The following is a 22923-nucleotide window of genomic DNA, read 5'->3' on the forward strand; positions in this document are numbered from 1 at the left end:
AATACATTTTCTTAAGAGTCCCTCATTCATCATTCAGCATCTCTTTCTTCTTTTGTTTTGTCAAATGATTTCCATTCAATTTAAATGGCGATTGGTCCTATCCTATCTTATAAAAATGTGGATCATATTATATCATCATTTTGATGTTGAAATGTATTATAAGATAAATGTCTTATTAGTGTAATAAACTATAAGCATTTTTTTATGAAAGAAATTATTTTGATGTCATTTTCAAATTATTTTTCATCTATCACAGAAAAAAAGTCAAATGAAAAAAAAAGAAATATTTACATACATATCACTCAAATCTTAGTATTTACATATCTTTCACAAAATTTTGTTTTTTTCAATATATGCCACAATATTAATACATGAAAAATTACATTTCGCTTTTTAAAAGTCAAAATAGTGATATCATTGATATCATACAAAAGATTTGAGCAATGTAAATGTAAAAGATTTGATTTTTAATGTTTTATACATGTAAATCCATAGAAATTGGATGGGCTGCATGTAAATGGCCAACATATACATAATGAATAAAAAAAAAAGACGCAAAAATCCGTGATCCGGTTGAAGCAGGTGGGGGCTCGCCCGGTTTTCCTCTGGTTTCTTGCTGCGGCTTTTACATTATCTTATTGCTCTACCTCATCCACTTGCCATGGACTTTGCCAAACATTACCTCTCAGAAGTGGTCGACAGCGATTTGTTTATCGGAGGTGGCGTCCCTGCGCTTTACCACCATCGCCAACTGCCCAGACCACCTCCGTCTTCCCCAAATCCCCTGCTTTAATCCAACGGATCACTCGTAGGGCTTTGGTCCCCCTCTTGTTCGCTCCTTGCCACGCATTCGATTCTCGTGCGCAGTTGGTTTCCGAGCTTTATTGCTTTTGGTGACGGGAGAGTGGTGAAGGAGTGTAAGTTAGGGTTTTTTCTCTCTTTAGGATTCTGGCTCAGGAAAAAGTTTGGATTTTGATTTTTCTTTGCTGGGCGGAGATCGGAAAAAGGTAAGCTTTTAATTCGAACGAAACCTTTTTATGAGCTTTGGAGTTCAAAGTATGTATCATTTGGGGATTTGGAGCTTGCAGAATCTCAAGATGATTGAAGGTGCGTGAATCTTGTTGAGAAAATAATCATTGATTTGCAGCAGAAAATATTTTCCCCTGCGGGTTCTAGAGCTTCGGATTGGTTTTGAGTATTCTGATACTGTTCATTTGATGACATGAAAGCTGTTTTCTTCTGAAAAAAAATATATAAAAAAATGTCTTCCTCAAAACCATCACATTCATCTTCTAGCTCCAGCAAAAGCAAGCACAGTGCTGCTAGAGCAATGGCTCAGACCACTGTGGATGCGAAGCTTGATTCTGAGTTCGAAGCCATGGGTACTTCCTTCGACTACTCTCAGTCAGTGAAGGCTCCGCCCGACGGAAGAAGATCAGGGAAGGTTGTCGCCTACCTGCAACACATTCAAAGAGCCAATCTAATCCAACCATTTGGTTGCCTGCTAGCTTTAGATGAGAAAACTTTCAAGGTCATAGCTTTCTCCGAGAACGCCTCAGAGATGCTCACCATGGTCAGCCATGCCGTTCCCACCGTCGGCGATCACCAAACCCTCTCCATCGGAACTGATGTAAAGAGCCTCTTTACTTCCCCCAGTACCGCCGCACTTCAGAAGGCTTTAGGCTTCCCAGAGGTCTCTCTGCTCAATCCGATTCTCGTTCACTGCAAGAGCTCTGGTAGACCGTTTTACGCTATTGTCCATAGGGTCACTGGCTGTCTCGTTGTAGATTTAGAGCCGGTGAAGCCCAGCGATGTCCCCATGACTGCCGCAGGAGCTTTGCAGTCTTACAAGCTCGCCGCGAAGGCCATTTCTAGGCTCCAATCTCTGCGTGGCGGGAGCATGAAGAATCTCTGTAACACTGTTGTTGAAGAGGTGTTTGAGCTGACAGGGTACGATCGAGTCATGGCGTACAAGTTTCATGAAGATGATCATGGCGAGGTTTTCGCAGAGATAACGAAGCCGGGCATGGAGCCATATCTCGGCCTCCATTATCCCGCCACCGATATACCTCAGGCTGCGAGGTTTCTGTTCATGAAGAACAAAGTTCGAATGATCTGCGATTGCCGTGCAAAGCATGTGCGGATTTTTCAAGATGACAGACTTCCTTTTGATATCAGTTTCTGCGGCAGCACGCTCAGGGCTCCTCACAGTTGCCATATACAGTACATGGAAAACATGAACTCCATTGCTTCCCTGGTCATGGCTGTGATAGTGAACGGAAACGAGGAAGATGCTGATGCGGTGGAACAGAACCATGAGGAGCAGAAAAACAAGAAGCTTTGGGGACTGGTCGTCTGCCATAATGAGACTCCAAGGTTCGTTCCGTTCCCGCTAAGATATGCCTGCGAATTCTTAATGCAAGTTTTCGCCATACATGTGAACAAAGAATTTGAGCTTGAAAACCAGATTAGGGAGAAGAACATTCTGAGAACCCAGACAATGTTGTGTGATATGCTGCTCAGAGATTCTGTTCCTCTTGGAATCATAAATCAGACTCCTAACATTATGGATTTGGTTAAGTGTGATGGTGCCGCTCTTGTTTACCAAAACAAAGTTTGGCGGCTTGGCGTTACCCCGACTGAGTCTCAAATTTTTGATCTTGCTTACTGGCTTCGTAATTGTCACACGGATTACACGGGGTTGAGTACTGACAGCCTGCACGAAGCTGGGTATCCCGGTGCTTATTCGTTCAGTGATGTGGTTTGCGGAATGGCGGCTGCTCGGATTACTTCAAACGACATGATTTTCTGGTTCAGGTCACCTGCGGCGACTGAAATTAAATGGGGCGGTGAAAAGCATGACCCATCTGGTAAAGATGATGGGAGCAGAATGCATCCGCGATCCTCGTTCAAGGCTTTTCTTGAGGTTGTTAAAATGAGGAGCTTTCCATGGAGCGACCATGAGATGGATGCCATTCATTCCTTGCAACTTATACTTCGAGGCACATTCGATGGTGCTAATAAGGCACTGCAGAAGGGTACGCTTGATTCTAAGATGGACGAGCTTAAGATGAACGAGCTTAAACTTGAAGGAATGTTGGAGCTGCGAGTGGTTACGAATGAGATGGTTCGGTTGATTGAGACGGCAACAGTGCCGATTCTGGCGGTCGATGTTGATGGTCTCATAAATGGATGGAACATGAAAATTGCAGAAGTAACCGGGCTTTCTGTTGATGAAGCCATGGGGAAACATTTGCTCACCCTTGTTGAGGATTCTTCTATGGATGAAGTTAGGAAGATGCTTCTCTCGGCACTGCAGGGTTAGTCTAATTTAAATCCCTCACCTAATAATTTTCAACATTTCATCACTTTGCTTCTCGTTTATTTTTAGGGAAATTTATATATGTAACACACAGTCTTTATATGTTTACATATCTCACATCTAAACTTTCATATGTTCATACATTGAGCTCTGGCTTTTAAAAGGTGATAGTAATGTTATTTTTGATTTGATATTAAAGATTTGAGTGTTGTGTGTGTAAATATTAAAGTTTAGGTGTGAGATGTGTACACATAAGAATTGTGTGCTATCTAAATGCCCCTTATTTTTAGAAAGAGAAAAGTGTTAAAATAGTCTCATAACTCTTTGCAGTGGACCATTTTTATCCAGGAGTCTATATAAGTGTCAATTTAGTTCCTAGATTATTTTAATGGGGGTTAAATAGTCCTACTTCTAGGCTATTGCAACCCATATTAAAAGAGTGTGGGAACAATTTTATAGACTCTGGGACTGAATTGACTCTATGTAAATAGTTGGGGGACTATGTTGACACTTTATAAAAAAATAAGAAATAAGTTGTGTAATTTGTAATTTTTATCTTCCTCCTTTCTTGCCATTGATCAGGAAAAGAGGTTCAAAATTTTGAATTTCAAGTAAAAACTTTCGGCGTTCGAAGAGATGAAGGCCCGATCATTCTGGTGGTGAATGCATGTGCCAGTAGGAACATTCACGATAATGTCGTCGGAGTGTGCTTTGTAGCTCAAGATATTACGAGCCATAAGATGATTATGGATAAGTTTACGAGGATAGAAGGAGACTATAAAGCCATAGTGCAGAACCCAAGCTCAATTATTCCCCCTATTTTTGGCGCAGACGAGTTTGGCTGGTGTTCCGAGTGGAATCTCGCCATGGCTAAGCTTTCAAGATGGAGTAGAGACGAAATAATCGGCAAAATGCTCTTGGGAGAGGTATTCGGGACCAACATGGCTTGTTGCCATATGAAGAACCACGATGCATTCGTTAATCTTAGCATCCTGATAAATAACGCCATGATCAGTCATGAGATGGAGAAGCGCTCCTTCAGTTTCATCAGCCGTAGCGGCAAAAATGTCGAGTGTTTGCTCTCCGTCAGCAAAAAAGTCGATGCGGATGGAAATATAACTGGTGTATTTTGCTTTCTCCACTCGACGAGTCCTGAACTCCAGCAAGTTATACAAACGCAGCAAATTTCGCATCTAACCGCATTGAAGAAGTTGAAGGCTTTAGCGTATATAAGGAACGAAATTAGAAGTCCACTCTCCGGTATCCTATATTCACAAAAATTGCTCGAAGGGACAGAGTTGGGAGACGAACAAAGGCTACTTCTGAACACAGGAACAAAATGTCACCTTCAGCTTAATAGGATCCTTAATGATCTGGACCTAGAGAACATAATGGACAGGTATTTGCTTCAGAGATATTTACATATCTAGTTCCTAAACATTTTTTATGCCACCCAAATCTGTTATATCACATCAAAAATACCACCTGTCTAACTTTTAAAAAGTGACATACACCTTTTCATGCATAAGGAAAATGGCATGTGTGTAAAAATTGAACTTTAGGTGTTAGATATGAAAATAAGAATTGAATGGTATGTATGTTGATCTTCTTTTGCTTTGTCATTGGAGGTCTTATTTTATGCTTCTCATGAAGCTCTTTAAATTTGATTCTTAGGAATTTTACGTTCGTAGCACACAATTCTTATGTATTTACATATCTTACATCTAAACTTTCATATTTACATGCACAACACTTAGGGGTTTTAAATCTATGCTTGGTGCATTTCACTTTTAAATAGCTGTAATAGTGCTATTTTTGACCTCATGTTAAAGAGTTGAGTGATGCGAGTGTAAATATGAAAGTTTAGGTATGAAATATGTAAATATATAAGAATTGTTTGCTAGGTATGGAAACGCCTAGGCATTCACATACCCGCCACCCAATTCTTATGTATTTTTATATCTAACATCTAAACTTTACTTTTTACATTCTTTACTTTTTACATTTATAAACTTTACTTTTTACATTTATACAGCCCAAATCTTTCATATCACACCAAAAATACTACTATTTTAACTTTTAAAAGGCGAAATACACATTTTCAAGCATAGATAAGGTGGCATATCTGTAAAAATTGAAGTTTAGGTGTTAGGCATGTAAATACATAGGATTTGAGCGGTATCTATGTAAATCTTCTTTAATTGAAATTAATTTTTTTTTTTACTTGTAGTTGCTTGGAGTTGGAAATGGACGAGTTTACTCTAAATGATGTGGTGGTTACTGCTGTTAGCCAAGTAATACTTCCAAGCAATGAAAAGGGAATAAGTGTCGTCTACGACATACCTAAAATCTTAATAAGCGAGTATGTCTACGGAGACAGTCTGAGGCTTCAGCAAATACTCGCCGATTTCTTATTGATTTGTGTGAAGTACTGTTCGGGTGGGGGACGAGTGGAGATCACCGCCGGGCTGACGAAGGATAAGTTGGGTGAATCTCTTCAGCTGATAAACTTGGAAATCAGGTGTGCCTATTGCTATAATGGATATATATATATATAATATATATATTTGGGAGGGAAATTTACATACGGAGCACATAAATTTAATTTATTTATATATCTCACACCTAAACTTTTATTTTTACATACATAACTTTTTGATGCTTTAAATCTCTACTTGAAAAGATGTATTTCACTTTTAAAAATTAGTAACAGTGCTATTTTTGATATTAAAGATTTGAGTGCTATGTGTGTAAATATGAAATTTTGGGTGTGAGGTATGTAAATACATGACAATTGTGTGCTATGTTTGTGAATGCCCCATAAAGATATTTTGAATCATGATAATTTTATATTCATTAATTTTGTGTTTGAAATCATAATCCTTAGATTTTAGTAAATTTTAAGAGAGTTAATGAAAGTATGGAACTGGAAAATCTAATTTATTTCAAACATGTTTCTATTTTTAAATAGCAAACGAGTCTTAAAGAGAATATATCATCCTAATTTTTTTTGTTTTTTGGTCATAAGTTTGAGTTTCATCTTGTGTCCTTTAAAAGTTAATATTTTCTAGCTTGTTGTGTGGTATGAAGTTTGTATGTGGCTTTTGTGCCTTCCTCATCACTAACTAGTCTTGTGCCTATATTTTGGTAATTAAGATTGTTCTCTATTATCAATTAAAAAAATATTTGTATTAGGTTTCTATTTTGAAAACAAATGGTGCATGAATGGGCTGTTTTTGTGGCATGTAAAAGTTTAAATTGTTTATTAGTGTGTGATTAAATTATTTATTCGCAATACAATAACTTGTGGCTAAATGAAACTACAAAACATGTATCAAATCTAATAATTTTTTTTTATTGTTTCCTTTATGTTTATTTCATTTTTAATGCATTTAGAGATAATGTTCTTTTTAAATTAGAGGTTTAGAATTTTCAGAATTTATTTAGGTTTGCATTTATCATATAACCCTATTTTTGTAAATTGAGTTTGCTTCTAAGCTTTGTTATCATTTATGTATCAAGAAGGATTTCAATTCTTGTAATCCTTGATATCTTCTTCTGATATAAATTGAAAGCAAGTCCTCCTTTTTCTTTTGATTCTTCTCTTTTCCCTTCTCTTTTCTCTTACTGGCTTGATTTCTAAGGGATCATAATTTCTTCTTATTATCTTTTATGACTCCCCATTTTCCTTCAATGGGTTCCACTAAATTCCTTCGTATATTATTGCGAATAATGAAAAAGTTTTTCTGGTGAAAGATGCGTGGATTAATTCTATGAAATACTTTGGGGATGCTAAACTTGTTTGGACATTAATTTTTTTTTAATCTACTATGGAATCAACATTACCAAGTCATTTAGAAGTTTCATCAATCTTATACGCAATTTTGTTGAGACATCATTATGTGTATGATGTAAATTTTTCTTATAAAGATGCTTGTCATATAGATGAAATTGTAATTAGTTTTCATTTTATAGGGGGATTTGCAAGCATATCACTTAATTTTTATGTAGTTATATATATTTAACATCGAAATCTTAATATTTACGTGTAGAACCTTCGAATCTCGAACATAACATCAAAAGTACCACTAATATTTACTTTTTGAAATTGAAAGAACCCTTTTTTATGCATATATTTTGATATGATTATGATTTATAAATGTTATATATATATTTATGTAATAATAATAATAATAATCATCGTCGTATCATCATCATCATAATGATGATGATGATGATGATGATAATATTAATTTTGGGTTTTAGATATGTAAATAGGTAAGAATGCGTGGTATAGATTTAAATCCTCTTATTTTGTAATATTACAATGTATGCCATGATTACAATGAGTCATATTGTAATCATGGCCATGTCAAACATTCCGATCATTAATGTCCCATAGATGCATAAATCAACTTCATGACATGCTCATATTGACTATTTAGTGGAATAGTTCTATCACTTTAAAGGGAGTTGATGCATTTCAATATGTGCATCCATGATTAGTCTATGATTTTTTAAAGAGTTGTATTATTTTTTTTATCCTTTGTGATAATTTTATTTAATTTTAATATTTTAATTTTAGTTTCATCTTTTTTTTTTAACTTTGATAGACAAGGATTATTAGATTTTTTTTTCTCTAGATTTAAATTTTAAATAGTTTGGTTTTATCCTGCAACTAGAATTTTTATAAATGATGGTTTTACTTGTAATTTTTTTTATTTATTATTAAATGAAACTGAGAAAATTCTCTAGCTTGACTCCCAGGAAATTATAATTTCTACCGTTTCACTCATGGTTCCCTCTCTCTCATGTTAGAATTGAATTTTTCTTATGTTAGAGAATCCGCTGGAAGCAACATACCATTACTAATGTAATTGTAGTAACAATTAAATAAGATTTTGTTAAAATAATAACCCATATAAATTATCTGCACCACAATTTATTTTAAGGGTTGTTTAGTTTTTTGAAAAGGTGTGCAGTGTAAAATGAATGTAATGTAGTAGTAATGTATTATATGTGAAATACTTTAGAGTTGCTTGGTTCATTGTAAAATAAATGAATAACTTTATTATTTTTTTGTTTGGTTTGAAGAAAAACAAAAATAATGTATGTATTTGTCGGTGGTAGTAGGTGGTGGCAGAGGTGATTGGCGGCAGCGGTCAGCGGCTGGTGGTGGTGGCCGGCTATGGTGGCCGGCGACAGGGGTGCAGAGACCAACCAAGACCCCTTAATTGTGGTGATAAGTAGGCAATGATTTTCTAGCATGCTATTTGCAAACGACACCTTTGCAATTTAACTCATTTATTGTTAAGAATAGGCTAGTTTTGTTTAAGATGTTACTCGCAAGCCATGCATAAGAACTTAAGTTCTTACGAAAAACGTGCCGGTGTTACGTGGGTTTAAAGTAAAGATTAGATTTATTACATGAAATTTAGTAATTTTAAATTAGAAAATGAATTAATTGATGGATACAATTATAATAAAATAATTAATATTACTTTTTTTGCAAGAAACTTGTTGAGAAATTTAGGGCAGAGAAACACAAATCCAGAAGAACGCAAAGATTTAACGAGGTTCGACAAAAATGCCTACGTCCACAAGAGCATAACGACGACTTTTTGTTACAAGCCATAAGATGATTATGGATAAGTTTACGAGGATAGAAGAAGACTATAAAGCCATAGTGCAGAACCCAAGCTCAATTATTCCCCCTATTTTTGGCACAGACGAGTTTGGCTGGTGTTCCGAGTGGAATCTCGCCATGGCTAAGCTTTCAAGATGGAGTAGAGACGAAATAATCGGCAAAATGCTCTAGGTAGAGGTATAACGACGACTTTTTTTTAATTCAGAAAAAGAGTATAAGATCTTCATTAGGGTTACAATATACTATATATATATATATATATCTATATATATATGTAGCCTTGTTGTATAATATGTAATTACAAAATTACGCATGTAATGTACCGTGGGGGTGCTGCCCTCGCACCCCCAACTTACATAATGTAACTCCTCGACTAGACAGATGCTTCCGCTGGCTTGCTTCACTCGCTCTGTTCTGCTCCGCTTGCTCGCTCCATTCCGCTTCAACATTTGTCCCTTATCTGGTATATGAGTCATACCTAACAAATCTCCACCTTGGCGAATATCAAGCCCTTCAAGAGAAAAGATACCTGGGAGTTACACATGCACGAATGTGGGTTGGGTCATATTGCTTCTCTAGCAACTGCAAACATTCTATAAGTCCAAGCAATGCAAGAACGTGTTGATAGTAACTGGCTTGGTCAACATATTAGCTTCATTTTCATCTGTATGAACCTTTTACAACAAAATATCACCAAAAGCAATCAATTCTTTGATCTTGTGATACCTGAAATCAATGTGCTTAGTTCGCACATGGTACACCTGGTTCTTAGCCAGATAAATGGCAATTTGACTATCACAATTTGACTATCATAATGCAATTCAACTCCATCTTGCTCAACACCGGTTACTTTACTAGCCCAGTAAGCCATAAGACTTCTTTAACAGCTTTAGCTACTGTCATGTATTCAGCTTCAGTTCTAGATGATGTCACAATAGACTGAACTGTTGATTTCCAACATATAGGCCCTCCACTAAGAGTAAACACATACCAAGTTGTAGATCTTCTGCCATCCAAATTGTCTGCATGGTCTGAATCAACGTACCTCATAATTGAAGGATCATTCTGCTGACTGTCAAAAATAATTTTATATCCTACAGTACCCTTCAAATACCTGAAAATCTATTTGACTGCTGCCCAATGTCGCTTTCCTAGTTTAGACATGTATATGCAGATTTAACTGACAATATGAGCAAAATCAGAGTGAGTACATACCATTGCATACATCAAATAGCCAACCGCACTGACATATGGAACCTTTGTCATGTCTTCGATTTCTTTTTTTTGTCTTTGAACACTGTTCTGAAGAAAACTTGAAATGATTTGTTAAGGGAGTGCTCACAGGCTTTGCCTGACTTATCTCAAACCTGTCTAGCACTTTCTCAACATAGTCTCATTGAGATAAACACAATCGTCGAGTCTTTATTTCGATGAATCTTCATTCCAAGAATTTTCTTCATATGACCCAAGTCTTTTATCTCAAATTCCTGACTCAATAAAGCTTTCAAGCCAATGACATCATGCATATTCTTTGCAACAATCAGTATATCTTCAACACACAATAACAAAAAAATGTTATAACAATCATCAAGGCTCTTGACATAGACAGAACAATCATACTCACATCTCTTGTAGCCAATTTGAATCATGTAAGAGTCGAATCACTTGTACTGGTCTTGAAGACTGTTTCAACCCATACAATGATTTCTTTAATCTGCAAATTAGATGCTCCTGTCCAGGTTGAGTGAACCCTTCTGACTGCTCCATGTAAATATGCTCCTCCAAATCACCATGCAAAAATGTTGTTTTAACATCCATCTGCTCCATATGCAAATCTCAAATAGCTACTAATGCAAACACTGTCTTGATTGAAGTATGTTTGACCACATGAGAAAAGATTTTATCATAATCTATCATTCTGCTGTGAAAATCTCTTTATTATTAGTCGAGCCTTGAACTTTTTCCTCTTCTTTTTCTGATACTGCTTCTTTCTTTTTGTATACCCATTTGCACCCAATAGGTTTCATTCACTCAGGAAGCTGAACTAGCTCCCATGTGTGATTTTTTTGATACCATTATTATTTTTTTTGATTTTTTTCTTCCATTTTTGTCCTAAATTTCTCAACAATTGGTATCAGAGCGAGTTTCTAGGGTAGAAAAGTTTCGGTGCAGGAGGTTCGCGACAGACAAGTTCGGTTAGGGCATAAAAGGGTTTCAGCGCACGTTCGCAAGTAGTTCAGCAAATTCAGAGACACAAGGTTCGATGTCGGGTTGCGAGCAGTTCGGCGACGTAGGGTTCGACGACGGGTTTCGGCGAGTTCGGCGATAGCTTCAGCGGTTCGGACGGCTCAGTGCTGGAAGGACAGGGTTCGACAAATTTGCACGACGCAGAGGGCTTCGAACAAAGGATTCGCACGACACAAAGGAGTTCGCAAAGGGGGCTTCGACGAATCAGCGCTATGAAGACGAGGGCTTCGGACGATGACGCAGGTTTCGTTTAGCCATTTGATTTGACGCAGGCAGTCGAATCGCCACAGGTATTTGGTGGTTCTTTATTCTTTCGGGAAGGTGGTTCAACTTCGGTGAAGGTCAGTTTGAAACCCTAAACCTTAAAAGAATTTAGGCAAGCAAATGAGCAATTAAAGCAGAGGAATTTGCAAAAAATTTCGCGGCATGAAAAATTTGATTTGACAATTGGTGGTGAAGTTTGATAGAACTGGTAACTTCGGATTGTGACAAACATGGGTTAAAGATTTGTTGGCACAAAAGGGAATCTTGAAGGTTTTGTGGGCAACAAAAATAGAAATCATGGAGGATGAAGATTGAGAAGAATTGCAACGATGAGCGGTAGCAACCTTACGTTTATGTCCGACAGATGCAATCATGTATCACGTGATGAATCTAAAATCTCTAGGAGAGTTATGAAAAAAATTAGAAACTTAGTTTATGTTCAAATCTGTAATGAATAAACTGTATCTGAAGCGAAAACTGTATAATCTGAAGATGCAAGAAGGTTTGATAGAACTGGTAACTTCAGATTGTGACAAACATGGGTTAAAGATTTGTTGGCACAAAAGAGAATCTTGAAGGTTTTGTGAGCAACAAAAATAGAAATCATGGAGGATGAAGATTGGGAAGAATTACAACGATGAGCGGTAACAACCTTACGTTTATGTCCGACAGATGCAGTCATTTATCACGTGATGAATCTAAAATCTCTAGGAGAGTTGTGAAAAAAATTAGAAACTTAGTTTATGTTCAAATCTGTAATGAATAAACTGTATCTGAAGCGAAAACTGTATAATCTGAAGATGCAAGAAGGTTTTGATCTGACACAGCATGTGAATGACTTCAATCAAATAATCACAAATTTATCACGACTCGATGTGAGTATTGAAAATGAAGACCAAACAATAATTCTGTTGTGTTCACTACCTTTTTCTTATGAACACATTGTGACTATTACTTATGGAAAAGAAATTATCAAAATTGATGAGATTACTGCAACATTGTTGGGTCACAATCAGATGAAACAAAATGTTGGGGAAAACTCTCATGGTGATAGTTTATATGTTAAGGTAATCAAGATCGTTGGAGGAAGAAAGAGAATGAGGGTTCTGGAAGACAAAATTCCATATCAAAGTCTAAAGACTGAAAGATGATTTATTGCTACAAGTGTAAGGAGTCGGGTCAGATTGAGAGATGGTTCAAGACTCGAAAAACAAACCGATGAGAAATGTGATGTATCTTTCAAGTTTGTGAATGTGGTGCAGAGTGATAATTCAGATTGCAGTGAAGATGATATACTTTCAATTACAACAACTTAGTTAAAGGATGCATGAATTATTGATTCATGATACTCTTATCACATAACAACTAACAGAGAGTGATTTACTTCATACATGTTAACTGATTCTGGCCCAGTCTATTTAGATGATGATAGATGCTGCAATATTATTGGTATGGTGAAGTTAAAATTAAGATATATGATTACACTGTTAAAACATTATGTGATGTCAGACATATTCAAGATTTGAAGAAGAATTTGATTTTCTTATGACTCTATATAGAAATGATTTCATTTCTAAGGCAGATGAGGATAGGGAAACCATCAGAATTGTTAAGGGTGCACTTACTGTGATGAAAGAAATGTTAATTACAAGTAATATCTACAAACTGTTGGGGAGTACAGTTGTAGGTGAAGTTCATTCTGTTGAGTCAGATGATGATAATACAAAGCTATGTCATATGCGTTTGAGTCATCTCAGTGAACGTGGGATGACTGAAATGCATAAAAGAAAGTTGTTGCTTGGTGTTAAAAAATGCAAGCTCGATTTTGGTAAGTTTTGTGTTCTTAGAAAACAGACTAAAGTCAGTTTCATGACTGGAAAACACAAAATTGAAGAGATTCTTGATTATGTGCATTCTGATATATGAGGTCCAATCAAGGAATCGTCATTGGGAGGAGCTCTGTATTATATTACATTTATTAATGATTTTTCGAGGAAAGTTTGAGTGTATTTTTTGAAGCAGAAATCTGAAGTTTTCTCCAAATTCAAGCTATGAAAAGCTGAGGTGGAGAACCAAACTGACAGAACGATCAAGTATTTGAAATTTAATAATGACATAGAGTACACAGATTCACAGTTTCAGAATTTTGCGAGGAGCATGGGAGTCAGAGACATTTTTCAGTGTGCAAGACACCACAACAAAATGACGTTGCAGAAAGGATAAACAAGTTCTTAACTCAAAGGGCAAGATGCGCGAGATTGAATGCAGGGCTTCCTAATACTTTCTGGGATGAGGCTGTGAATATGACATGCTATCTCATCAATAGATCACCTCAGACATCATTGGGTGACACAGAAGAGGTATGGACATGTAATCCAGTTAATTTTGATCACTTATAAATTTTTGGTTGTTCTGCCTAATGTAGTAGCATCAAGTCTTGTAGCTCAGAAAGATGCAATTCTTGTAGTTTGCATCAAGTCATTTTACAATTTCTTCAAATCAGTGTTCTAAGACAGATATATAAATTAAAGACATGGCAAAGGTTCCTTATGCTTATGCCGTTGGAAGCTTAATGTATGTTATGACATGCACTCGTCCTGATTTTGTTTATGTTGTTAGTCAAGTCTGCAAATACATGTCAAAGCCTGGAAGACGACATTGGGAAGCAGTCAAGTGAATTTTTAGGTATCTGAAGGGTACATCAGGACATGAAATTATTTTTGACAGTCAGAAAGATGACCCTTTAATTGTTGGATATGTGGATTCAGACTATGCATATGATTTGGATGACAGAAGATCAACAACTGAGTATGTTTTTACTCTTGGTGGAGGGCCTATATGTTGGAAATATGCAGTTTAGTCTATTGTGGCATTATCTACAACTGAAACTGAGTACATGACAACAGCTGAAGGTGCTAAAGAAGTCTTATGGCTTGTTGGGCTAGTAAAGGAAATTGGTGTTGAGCAAGGTGAAATTCAGTTGTATTATGACAATCAGAGTGTCATTTATCTGGCTAAAAATCAGGTATACCATGCTAAAACTAAGCATATTGATGTGAGGTATCACAAGATCAGAGAATTGATTGCATCTGGTGATATTTTGTTTGAAAGAAAATGTTGGTGATATTTTGTTTTTGAAAGAAAATGTGTCTATTGGAAAGAAGAGATGTGTCTCTTGGAGTGAATAGATGTCTCTCAGAGTTATGTAGGTTGGAGGTGCGGGGGCGTTTTTAGTACTTTTATATGTGCGCTTTATCTATATATTATGTGTGTAACCCTATGGGTATGTACTGAATTTTTCTGAAATAGTGAAATCGCTGCTCTACTCCCGAGGACGTAAGCACATTGCCAAACCTCGTAAATCCCCATATTCTTATTTTTTTTTATTTTCTTCTTTTATTCCTGCACTTCAATTGGTATCCGAGCGAGGTTCTAAAAAAATTTCTAATTTGGAATAGAAAAATTTCGAGGACCTTATGGAAGCTTTAGCAATAGAAATGAAGCCATTGTAATTGTAAATTTAGAGCTAGAAAATAATATTTTTGAGGCAAATAAGATTAGTGATTGGGTGGTTTCTATTAAGATACTTATTGATAAGGTCATAATAAATGTGGTTAACATTTGTGCACCTCAAATTGGGATTGAAAATAGTATTAAAAAAATTACAATTGTGTAGAGATGGATGCATTATTTTAATTTATATTAGAAGAGAAAATGATATTCATGGGAGGCAACTTAGACAAATAACTCGTAATAGAATGGTGTATAAAAGGATCATGTTGAGTATGGAATAAGAGATAGCCTATGATGTCACAATAGTTTATGATCTTATATTTGGAAATAATGATACCAAGAAATGTAAATAGTTTAATTTCTTTAAAACGAGTCATGTGTGGGCTTTGAAAATTTGGAGGTGACTCTTTTGAGAGAGTTAAGATTCAATGTTAAATTTTTAGTAGATTAGATTTAGAAAAGTCACTATTTAGAGATTTTTTCTTTATTTTGTGAGTACTTTAATATTTGTTTTTAGGTTTTCTTTAGGCGCAAACATTTATTGTTAATTACCCATTTCGGCCTTGAGAGAAAATTTTTTACTAAAGTTAGTCAGTAGGTTCTAAGCGTTTATTGTGTAGTTGCAACAATTTGGTTTAAAAAAAAATTGACTGCTGCTTGATTTAATAGATGGCGGTGGAATCATGTCGAACTTAATCAAAATCTTGTGATTCCATCATTTAGAGTTACCATAGACTTTGGTTTGTTTAACACCCGAAGATGTTCGGTTCCTGTCTATTATCATGGATTGTTATCCAAGAGAACCATGTAGTCCCAAGATGGATTTTTGGCTAAAGTTACAATTTATAGTTGATTTTATCTATCGGAGTATTTTTGTGCCTATCAAGTATATCATGGAATTTATCATTTAAAGGATTTGGCCAAATGAGAAACTTTTGGCTTTTGTTATGACCATGATTTAATGGTATCGTTTTCCTATAGATTATCCGTCTTGGGGAACTCTTTCATAATTGTATTTTTTGGTGCCATATGACGTGAAATCACCTGGTCTGAGAATACATGTACTAACATGAGATTTTTGAGAATGGTCATAAAAATACAGTTGATATGAAATTGGATATTTATAAGTTTAAGTTATCTTAAATGTATCACTCCTGAAAAATTGATGCATAGGGTGGTTACATTGTTGCTCTTTAAGCGATCATTTATTTGTTAGACTTGTACAAATTTATTTTGGATTTTTGTATTCTTGTAAGAATTTGGGCCTACAACCATTTTCATGAGATTTAAGGGCATTCTAATGATAAAATTTTTTTGAGATGACCATCATGGGTACTTTTGGATTATTTCAATTCATTATCTTGGAACTTGTTAACTTTGCTTCCTTGTGATTGGGTCTATAATTTGCATACGGTTTGGATTTGTTTTGAAAATCTTTTATACTATAATCCTTGTTAACTCTACTTTTTAAGTATAGAGGTTCCATTCATAAGAATTAAGATTTGCTATTGTACCTGATTGACATGATATTAAGGTTTTAATTTTTTACAAATGAATTTTTTTATTAAGGGTTGTATTCCAACACAGCGAGAAATGAAATAATTTATGTGAAAGTTGCTAGGAGCACGTAGTTCCAGTTCTTGATAATACAAGCATGTTAGATTAAACCGAGACATGAGTTTGAAGTTATTCTTTTTTGTTGAGCTTGTTTTAAACATGCTGCATAGATACTTTTCTCACTGGGTTTAATTTTTTTTCTATCTACGCTCGTTTGAATGTAGAGGACTGGCCTGTAAATCGAGATTTTCGACCCCTCCTTATAGGTAGGATGATCTTTTTGAAAATGTGCATATAATGTGTAATGAATCTGAGTTTTAAATTTAAAAGAGTTTGGTTGTACCTTTTTTGAACGATTGCATGTTTCTTGAGAAATGACATAATTTGAATTTTCACCATTTTTTTAACGTAAATGTTGGCGCTTTTTAGTCCAGTTTCGTTCTAAGTTTGGTTCATATAGTGTGTTAATGAGAATTTTGTGTATTTAGGAGGATTCTTAGTGGAATTTGGAAGTTACATGCTTGTAGGCAACCTTTCAAGTTTATCGCTAGTTACCTTTATGTCCAATTCATGTTTTGATTTTATGGTATGCTATGATTCCCTTCAATTTTGTATACATGACTTGTGTGTCTCTTTGAGTTCTGATTTTATGTCGTGCCTCCGGATGAGATGAGAGACATCAAAAGAGAGGTAAAAGCTGCTGCCAAAAGGAAAAATTGAGAGCTCCTCTTTGCCTGTTTGTGAGATGAGAGAGAGCCCAAATAGAGAAGGACAGATGGGGAAAATGTAAAACTGAGAGCTTCCTCTTTCAAAATTCTTCCCCCTTCTATGATAGTTGTCCCAGTCCGAATAAAATCATGTGGGTTTTCCTTTTTTCAAAAAACATCTTTTAGTGAGAGGGAAAAAATGAGAGCTCCTCTTGACCTATTCCCTCTTTTCCCGTTTTGCCGCTTAAAAGAGCGAGGACAAAACTGGAAAACTCAGGGTCCTTATGCAAAAATTACTGCCTTTTGTCTTTTTTTTTTTGTGAGAGAGAGGAGAATGAGTGGGAGGAGAATGAGTGGGTATCATTTATTGGGAGAAGGTGCGAGAAAAGGGCTTGTATGCAAATATCGCTCTTTATTCTTTTTGGTGTCGTGTCTTGAGATGAAGAGAAAGAGTGAGGGAGAGAGAGGGAGAGGGAATAAGGACCGTCCATTATAAGAGATAGGGAGCTAGGGTCTTTTTTTGCAAAATGCTTTACTAATTTCTTTCCAAGTAGGGGGTCAAAAATTGACATGACATGCCAATTCGATTTGAACTCGACTCAAAAAATATGGGTTCGGGTTGATCTGAATAATTTTTTGTTTTGGTTCGTGTTAAAATTCTTAAACCGTTTATTTTTCAGATCGATTTTACCCCTCAACTAGAATTGACCTGAAACTAAGCTGATAACCCAAAATTAACTCAAAATTGACCTATAAACTCAAAAATTATCTAAGATTGACCCAAACTCTGCATAAATTTTGCTCGAAATCAACCAGAGTAGCTGTAATGCTTTATACTAAACAGGTTATACAGGTTGGCGGCTTGGGTTTAGATTGAATTTTCTAACTCTTTTAATTTTCGGGTCAGGTTCAGGTTAAGCAGTTTCGGGTTTGACCTGAACCCAATCCGTGAACTCGATTTGATACCACTTTCTAACTCTATTTTGCTTCCCAATCATCGTAACTTAGAAATATTTTATCATTTTATTAATATTCAATTAAATTACGAGGATTATGAAAGGAGAATTCAAAATTTAAATATCATAGAATATAAACACACACACACACATAGTCTCTAAATTGAATATATAAATGTCTGTCAAATTTATATAATATTTTTGAATAATGACGACAATTTGAGCTATCGATGCACATCAAATAAAGTCCTATTTGGACGTGAATAGATTCATTTGAACTATTTTGATGATTATACGTGCTTATGCAGCACATTTCATGAAACGACACTATATTTAAAAAAAAAAATTAAGTGGTTGAAACTTTCATATATAAAAAGCTCGCTTGCATAAATTTCTTGTAAAACCATCAGGATTCACACGTTCGTTGCACGCACAACTATTTATGGGGATGAAGGCAATGCAACGCATGATTCAAATCAGTGACTAAATGGTTAGAGACTAAAAGTTAGTGGAAGGTCACTTAGATAATTCTGGAATAATATATAATTCATGGCCTAAATTGCAACTAAATTGTCATAAATAATCAAGCTATGCATGCATATTAAATTTCATCCTCTTATGTGTAAGCCCAAGATGCCAATTATATGTATATATATATATATATATATATACACTCACACTAAAGTTTGGGTGTTAGCATGTAAATACGTGAGAATGTGTAGTATGTATGTAAATCCTCTTATTTTGTAATATTAGAGTGTGTATCATGATCACAATGAGTCATATTATAATCATGACCATGTCAAACACTCCAATCACTATTTCTCATAGATGTCATAAAGTAACTTCATGACATGCTCGTATTGACTGTTTAGTGGAATAGTTCTATCACTTTAAAGAGACTTGATGCATTACAATATGTGCATCAGTGATTATTCTATCATTATCTAAATTCCAAGGAGTTTTGTCATCAAATTGACTTCAGCGGGGTTTTTATTACATTAGAAATAGTTTTATATATTGTTATGTTAAAACTGCTTCATAGCTTATATGTACGTAGTTCTTTATTCTCAAGAAAGAAAAATGAAACAATTCAATTATTTAACACAAAGAAAATCATTTAAAAAATTACAATTTTCATTTTGCAAATTTGGATGAGAAAATTTAAAGGTTGATTTTAAATTTACAAACTTGTGTAAAACTTATGACATAACTAATGAAATTAATCTAGAATTGTAGTTTTCTTATGTTAGAGCATCATCTAGAAGCAAAATACAATGACCTAATGTGATCCTAGTAACAATCAGATAAGATTTAGACTGCAAAGTATCCATCACACAACTTAATTTAATTTTGGTGACAAGTGGGTGATTTGCTAACATGTTATTTGCAAATGACACCTCCACAATATAACTCAATCACTGTAAATAATAGCTAGTTTTGGCTAAGAGGTCAATTGCAATTGATGCATAACAATGTAAATTGTCATGAAAAGTGTGCTAGGGTAGCTTGGGCTTAAAATTATGATTAGATTTACTAGATGAAATTTAGTAATTTTAAATTAGAAAATGGATTGATCGTTGGATACAATTATTACAAACGGATAAATATTACCTATTTGAAAATAACTGGGAATATTTTGGAATAGAAAAAATTTGAGGACCTTATGAATGGTTTAGCAATAGAAATGGAGTTTTTGTAGTTGTGGATATAGAGTTAAATAATAATAATAATATTTTTTAGGCGTATAAGAATTGTGATGGGGTGGTTTTTATTAAGATACTATTGATGAGGAAATAATATATTTGGCTAACATTTGTGGTCCTCAAATTGGATTAGAAAATAGTTTAAAAAAATCAAAATTTTGTGAGGATGGATGAATTATTATAATTTTTATTAGAAGAGGAAATGGTATTCATGGAAGGCAACTTAGACAAGTATCTTCTAATAGAATGGTGTATTGGAGGTTCATGTTGGGTATTGGAATAAGAGAGAGCCTATAATCTCACACTGGTTTATGTTGTTATATATTTAATGATAGCAAGAAATGAAAAGAGTGTTCAATTTCTTCAAAGGAGCCATGTGCAGGCTTCGAAAATTTGAAACTGACAATTTTGAGAGAGTTATGGTCCATGTTAAATTTTGAGATGGTAGATTAAATTTTAGAAAATTCGGTATTTAGAGATTTTGTGAGGACTTTAAGATTCACTTTCATGTTTTCTTTGGGCACAAATCTTTATATTAATTACCCATTTCGTTCTCGAAAGAAATTATTATTATTTTTTGTTTAGTCAATAATTACTAAGTGTTTACGGTATAGTAATAGCAATTTGGTTTTTAAAAAATAAAATTGACTACCTTTGGCTTTAATATATGGCGGGGGAACGATGATGAACTTAATCAAAGGGACTTTTTATTTGTTCAATCCACAAAGATGGTTGTCTCAAGCTGACTAAAGGATTCTTGTCAGTCGTCATTGGTTATGCCATCAAGAGGAACCATATAGTCCCGAGATGAATGTTTACTTTGTTTGTTTAATTCAGTGAAGATAGTTGTCCTAAATTGACTAAATGATTCTTGTCCGTTATTATGGGTTGTGACATCGAAGAGAACTGTATAGTCCCGAGATGAATGTTTGCTTAAGGTTAGTTGATCTTAGTTAATAGATTATTTTGTACACTATCAAGTGTCATATAATTTATCATTCAGGGGATTTGGGCAAATGAGAAACTTGTGGGCTTTTGTTATAATCATGATAAAATGGTGTCATTTTGCGACGCATCATCCAACTAGATTAACTCGGTCATAGTTGTAATTTTTTTTTTTGCGCCATTTGACAACAAAATTACCTATTTAGAGGATGTATGTCATGTTCTTACTGATATGAGATTATTGAGAAGGATCTTAAAAGTACAATTGATATGATATTTGACTATTTATGAGTTTAAATTATCATAAATTTATCACTTGATAAACTAATGCATAGGGTGTATAAATTGTCTCGCTTTTAAGTTTAAGCAGTCATTTATTTCTAAAAATATTTTTAGATTTGTGCAAAATTATTATTATTATTATTTTTTGTAAGAATTTGAGACCACCTATTTGCATTGAGATTTAAGGGCATTTTGATGATAGAATCTCTTTCAAATGATTTTTTTCTTAAACATGGCCATCATGAGTATTTTGGATAGTTTCAATTCTATATTTTGGACCTTGTTAACTTTGATTCCTTGTGGCTGATTAGGTTTTAAATTGGTGTATGGTATGAATTTATTTTGAAAATCTATTATGTTACAATCTTTGTCAGCTCTACCTTAAATATAGCCGATAAATTTTAAGAATTAAAATTTGTTGGTAGACTTGTAGATATGATATTAAGATTATACCTTTTTACAAATGAATGTTTTTTTTTAATTAAAGTCTATATGCAAACATAATAGAAAATAAAATAATTTATGTCAAATTCACCAAGAGCACTTAGTTCATTGAAATGATAATTCAAACATGTTTATATTTTACCTAGAGCATTGATTTTGAAGATTTTTTTTTCTTTTTCTTGTTAACCTTGTTTTAAACATGTTGCATATGTATTTTCTTTTCGCTTAATTCTTATCTACGTGCCATTTGAAAATAGAGATTTGGGGTTGTAAATTGAGATTTACGACCTTGCCCTATAAGCAGGACGATTTACTTGTGAATGTGCATATAATGCATTGACGACTCTGAGTTTTAAATTTAAAAGAGAGTTTACTATATATATGTATCCTATATGTGAATGTTAAGTTATGTAATTTTTCCTTCCCAATCAATTTCTACAAAAATAATAGGAAAATTTACATACACCATAATTTTGATGTATTTACATATCTAACGACGAAAGTTTGATATTTACACTTGTTAACACCTCTGTATCATAAATGAAAATGTGTATTTCAATTGCAAAAAGATTACGAAGGTGATATTTTTGATGTGATGTTAAAAATTTGATTGGTGAATGTTTAGATGTTTGATATGTAAACACATAACAATTGTGCGGTATGTAAATGCTCCAAACAAATAAAATGGAAAGAATATAAACACAAAGAACACCAAGAACTGTATACAGATTTGTCTAGTCCATGGTTGTCTTATTGCCATCGCTGCAGATTTCACTATGATTTCGTTTGTGGAGTTTTTACAGTTATAACGTCTTAAATATCACGCATTAACGAACCAAACCTAACATTACGCTTCTGATTCAGGATAACGCATGCGGGTTTCGGCGTACCGGAGGATTTACTTTCCCAGATGTTTGGAGGGAAGGAAGAACTTTCAGAGGAAGGGATGAGTCTGCTGGTTTGCAGAAAGCTTCTTAAACTCATGAATGGAGATGCGCGCTATCTGAGGGAAGCAGACAAGTCTGCTTTCATCCTCTCAGCAGAGCTGGCTTGTGCCTCTAAGTTTAAGAGTAGGGATACATTGGCTTGAAGACTCTTCTACTAATGTAAAAATTAAAAAAAAAAAAAATTTAAAAACTGCAACTTTGGTGATTAAAAACTGCAACTTTGGTGTGATATGCTTTGGTTGTGAGACTTTCAAGTTTCAATGAAGCTGCTGCTTTTTTCATTCTTTTTCTCTGTTTTTTTTTTTGGGCTGCAGTTTCAGCTTTTAGGAGAGGGATGAACAAAATGCTGTTATATTAATGTGCAGTTTATATTTCATGCAAAATTT

At 34.6% G+C, this 22923-nt stretch overlaps 1 protein-coding gene across 2 annotated transcripts; it reads left to right on the plus strand.

Annotated features, from left to right (window-relative positions):
• The first annotated feature begins 573 nt into the window (after positions 1-573).
• LOC110030616 (phytochrome A) lies at positions 574-22719 on the plus strand. Of its 2 annotated transcripts, XM_020733411.1 has the most exons (5): positions 574-1007; positions 1089-3320; positions 3905-4721; positions 5553-5843; positions 22455-22719. In XM_020733411.1, exons 2-5 carry the CDS (start codon positions 1262-1264, stop codon positions 22678-22680), a joined length of 3393 nt encoding a protein of 1130 aa, XP_020589070.1. In that variant the 5' UTR covers positions 574-1007; positions 1089-1261; the 3' UTR covers positions 22681-22719. The 2 variants fall into 2 exon arrangements, with proteins under 2 accessions (XP_020589070.1, XP_020589069.1); XM_020733410.1 differs by having other exon boundaries at positions 574-3320.
• Positions 22720-22923: the final 204 nt, after the last annotated feature.

This window comes from Phalaenopsis equestris, unplaced genomic scaffold, assembly GCF_001263595.1.
Source record: "Phalaenopsis equestris unplaced genomic scaffold, ASM126359v1 Scaffold000741, whole genome shotgun sequence".
NCBI classification, from domain to species: domain Eukaryota; kingdom Viridiplantae; phylum Streptophyta; class Magnoliopsida; order Asparagales; family Orchidaceae; genus Phalaenopsis; species Phalaenopsis equestris.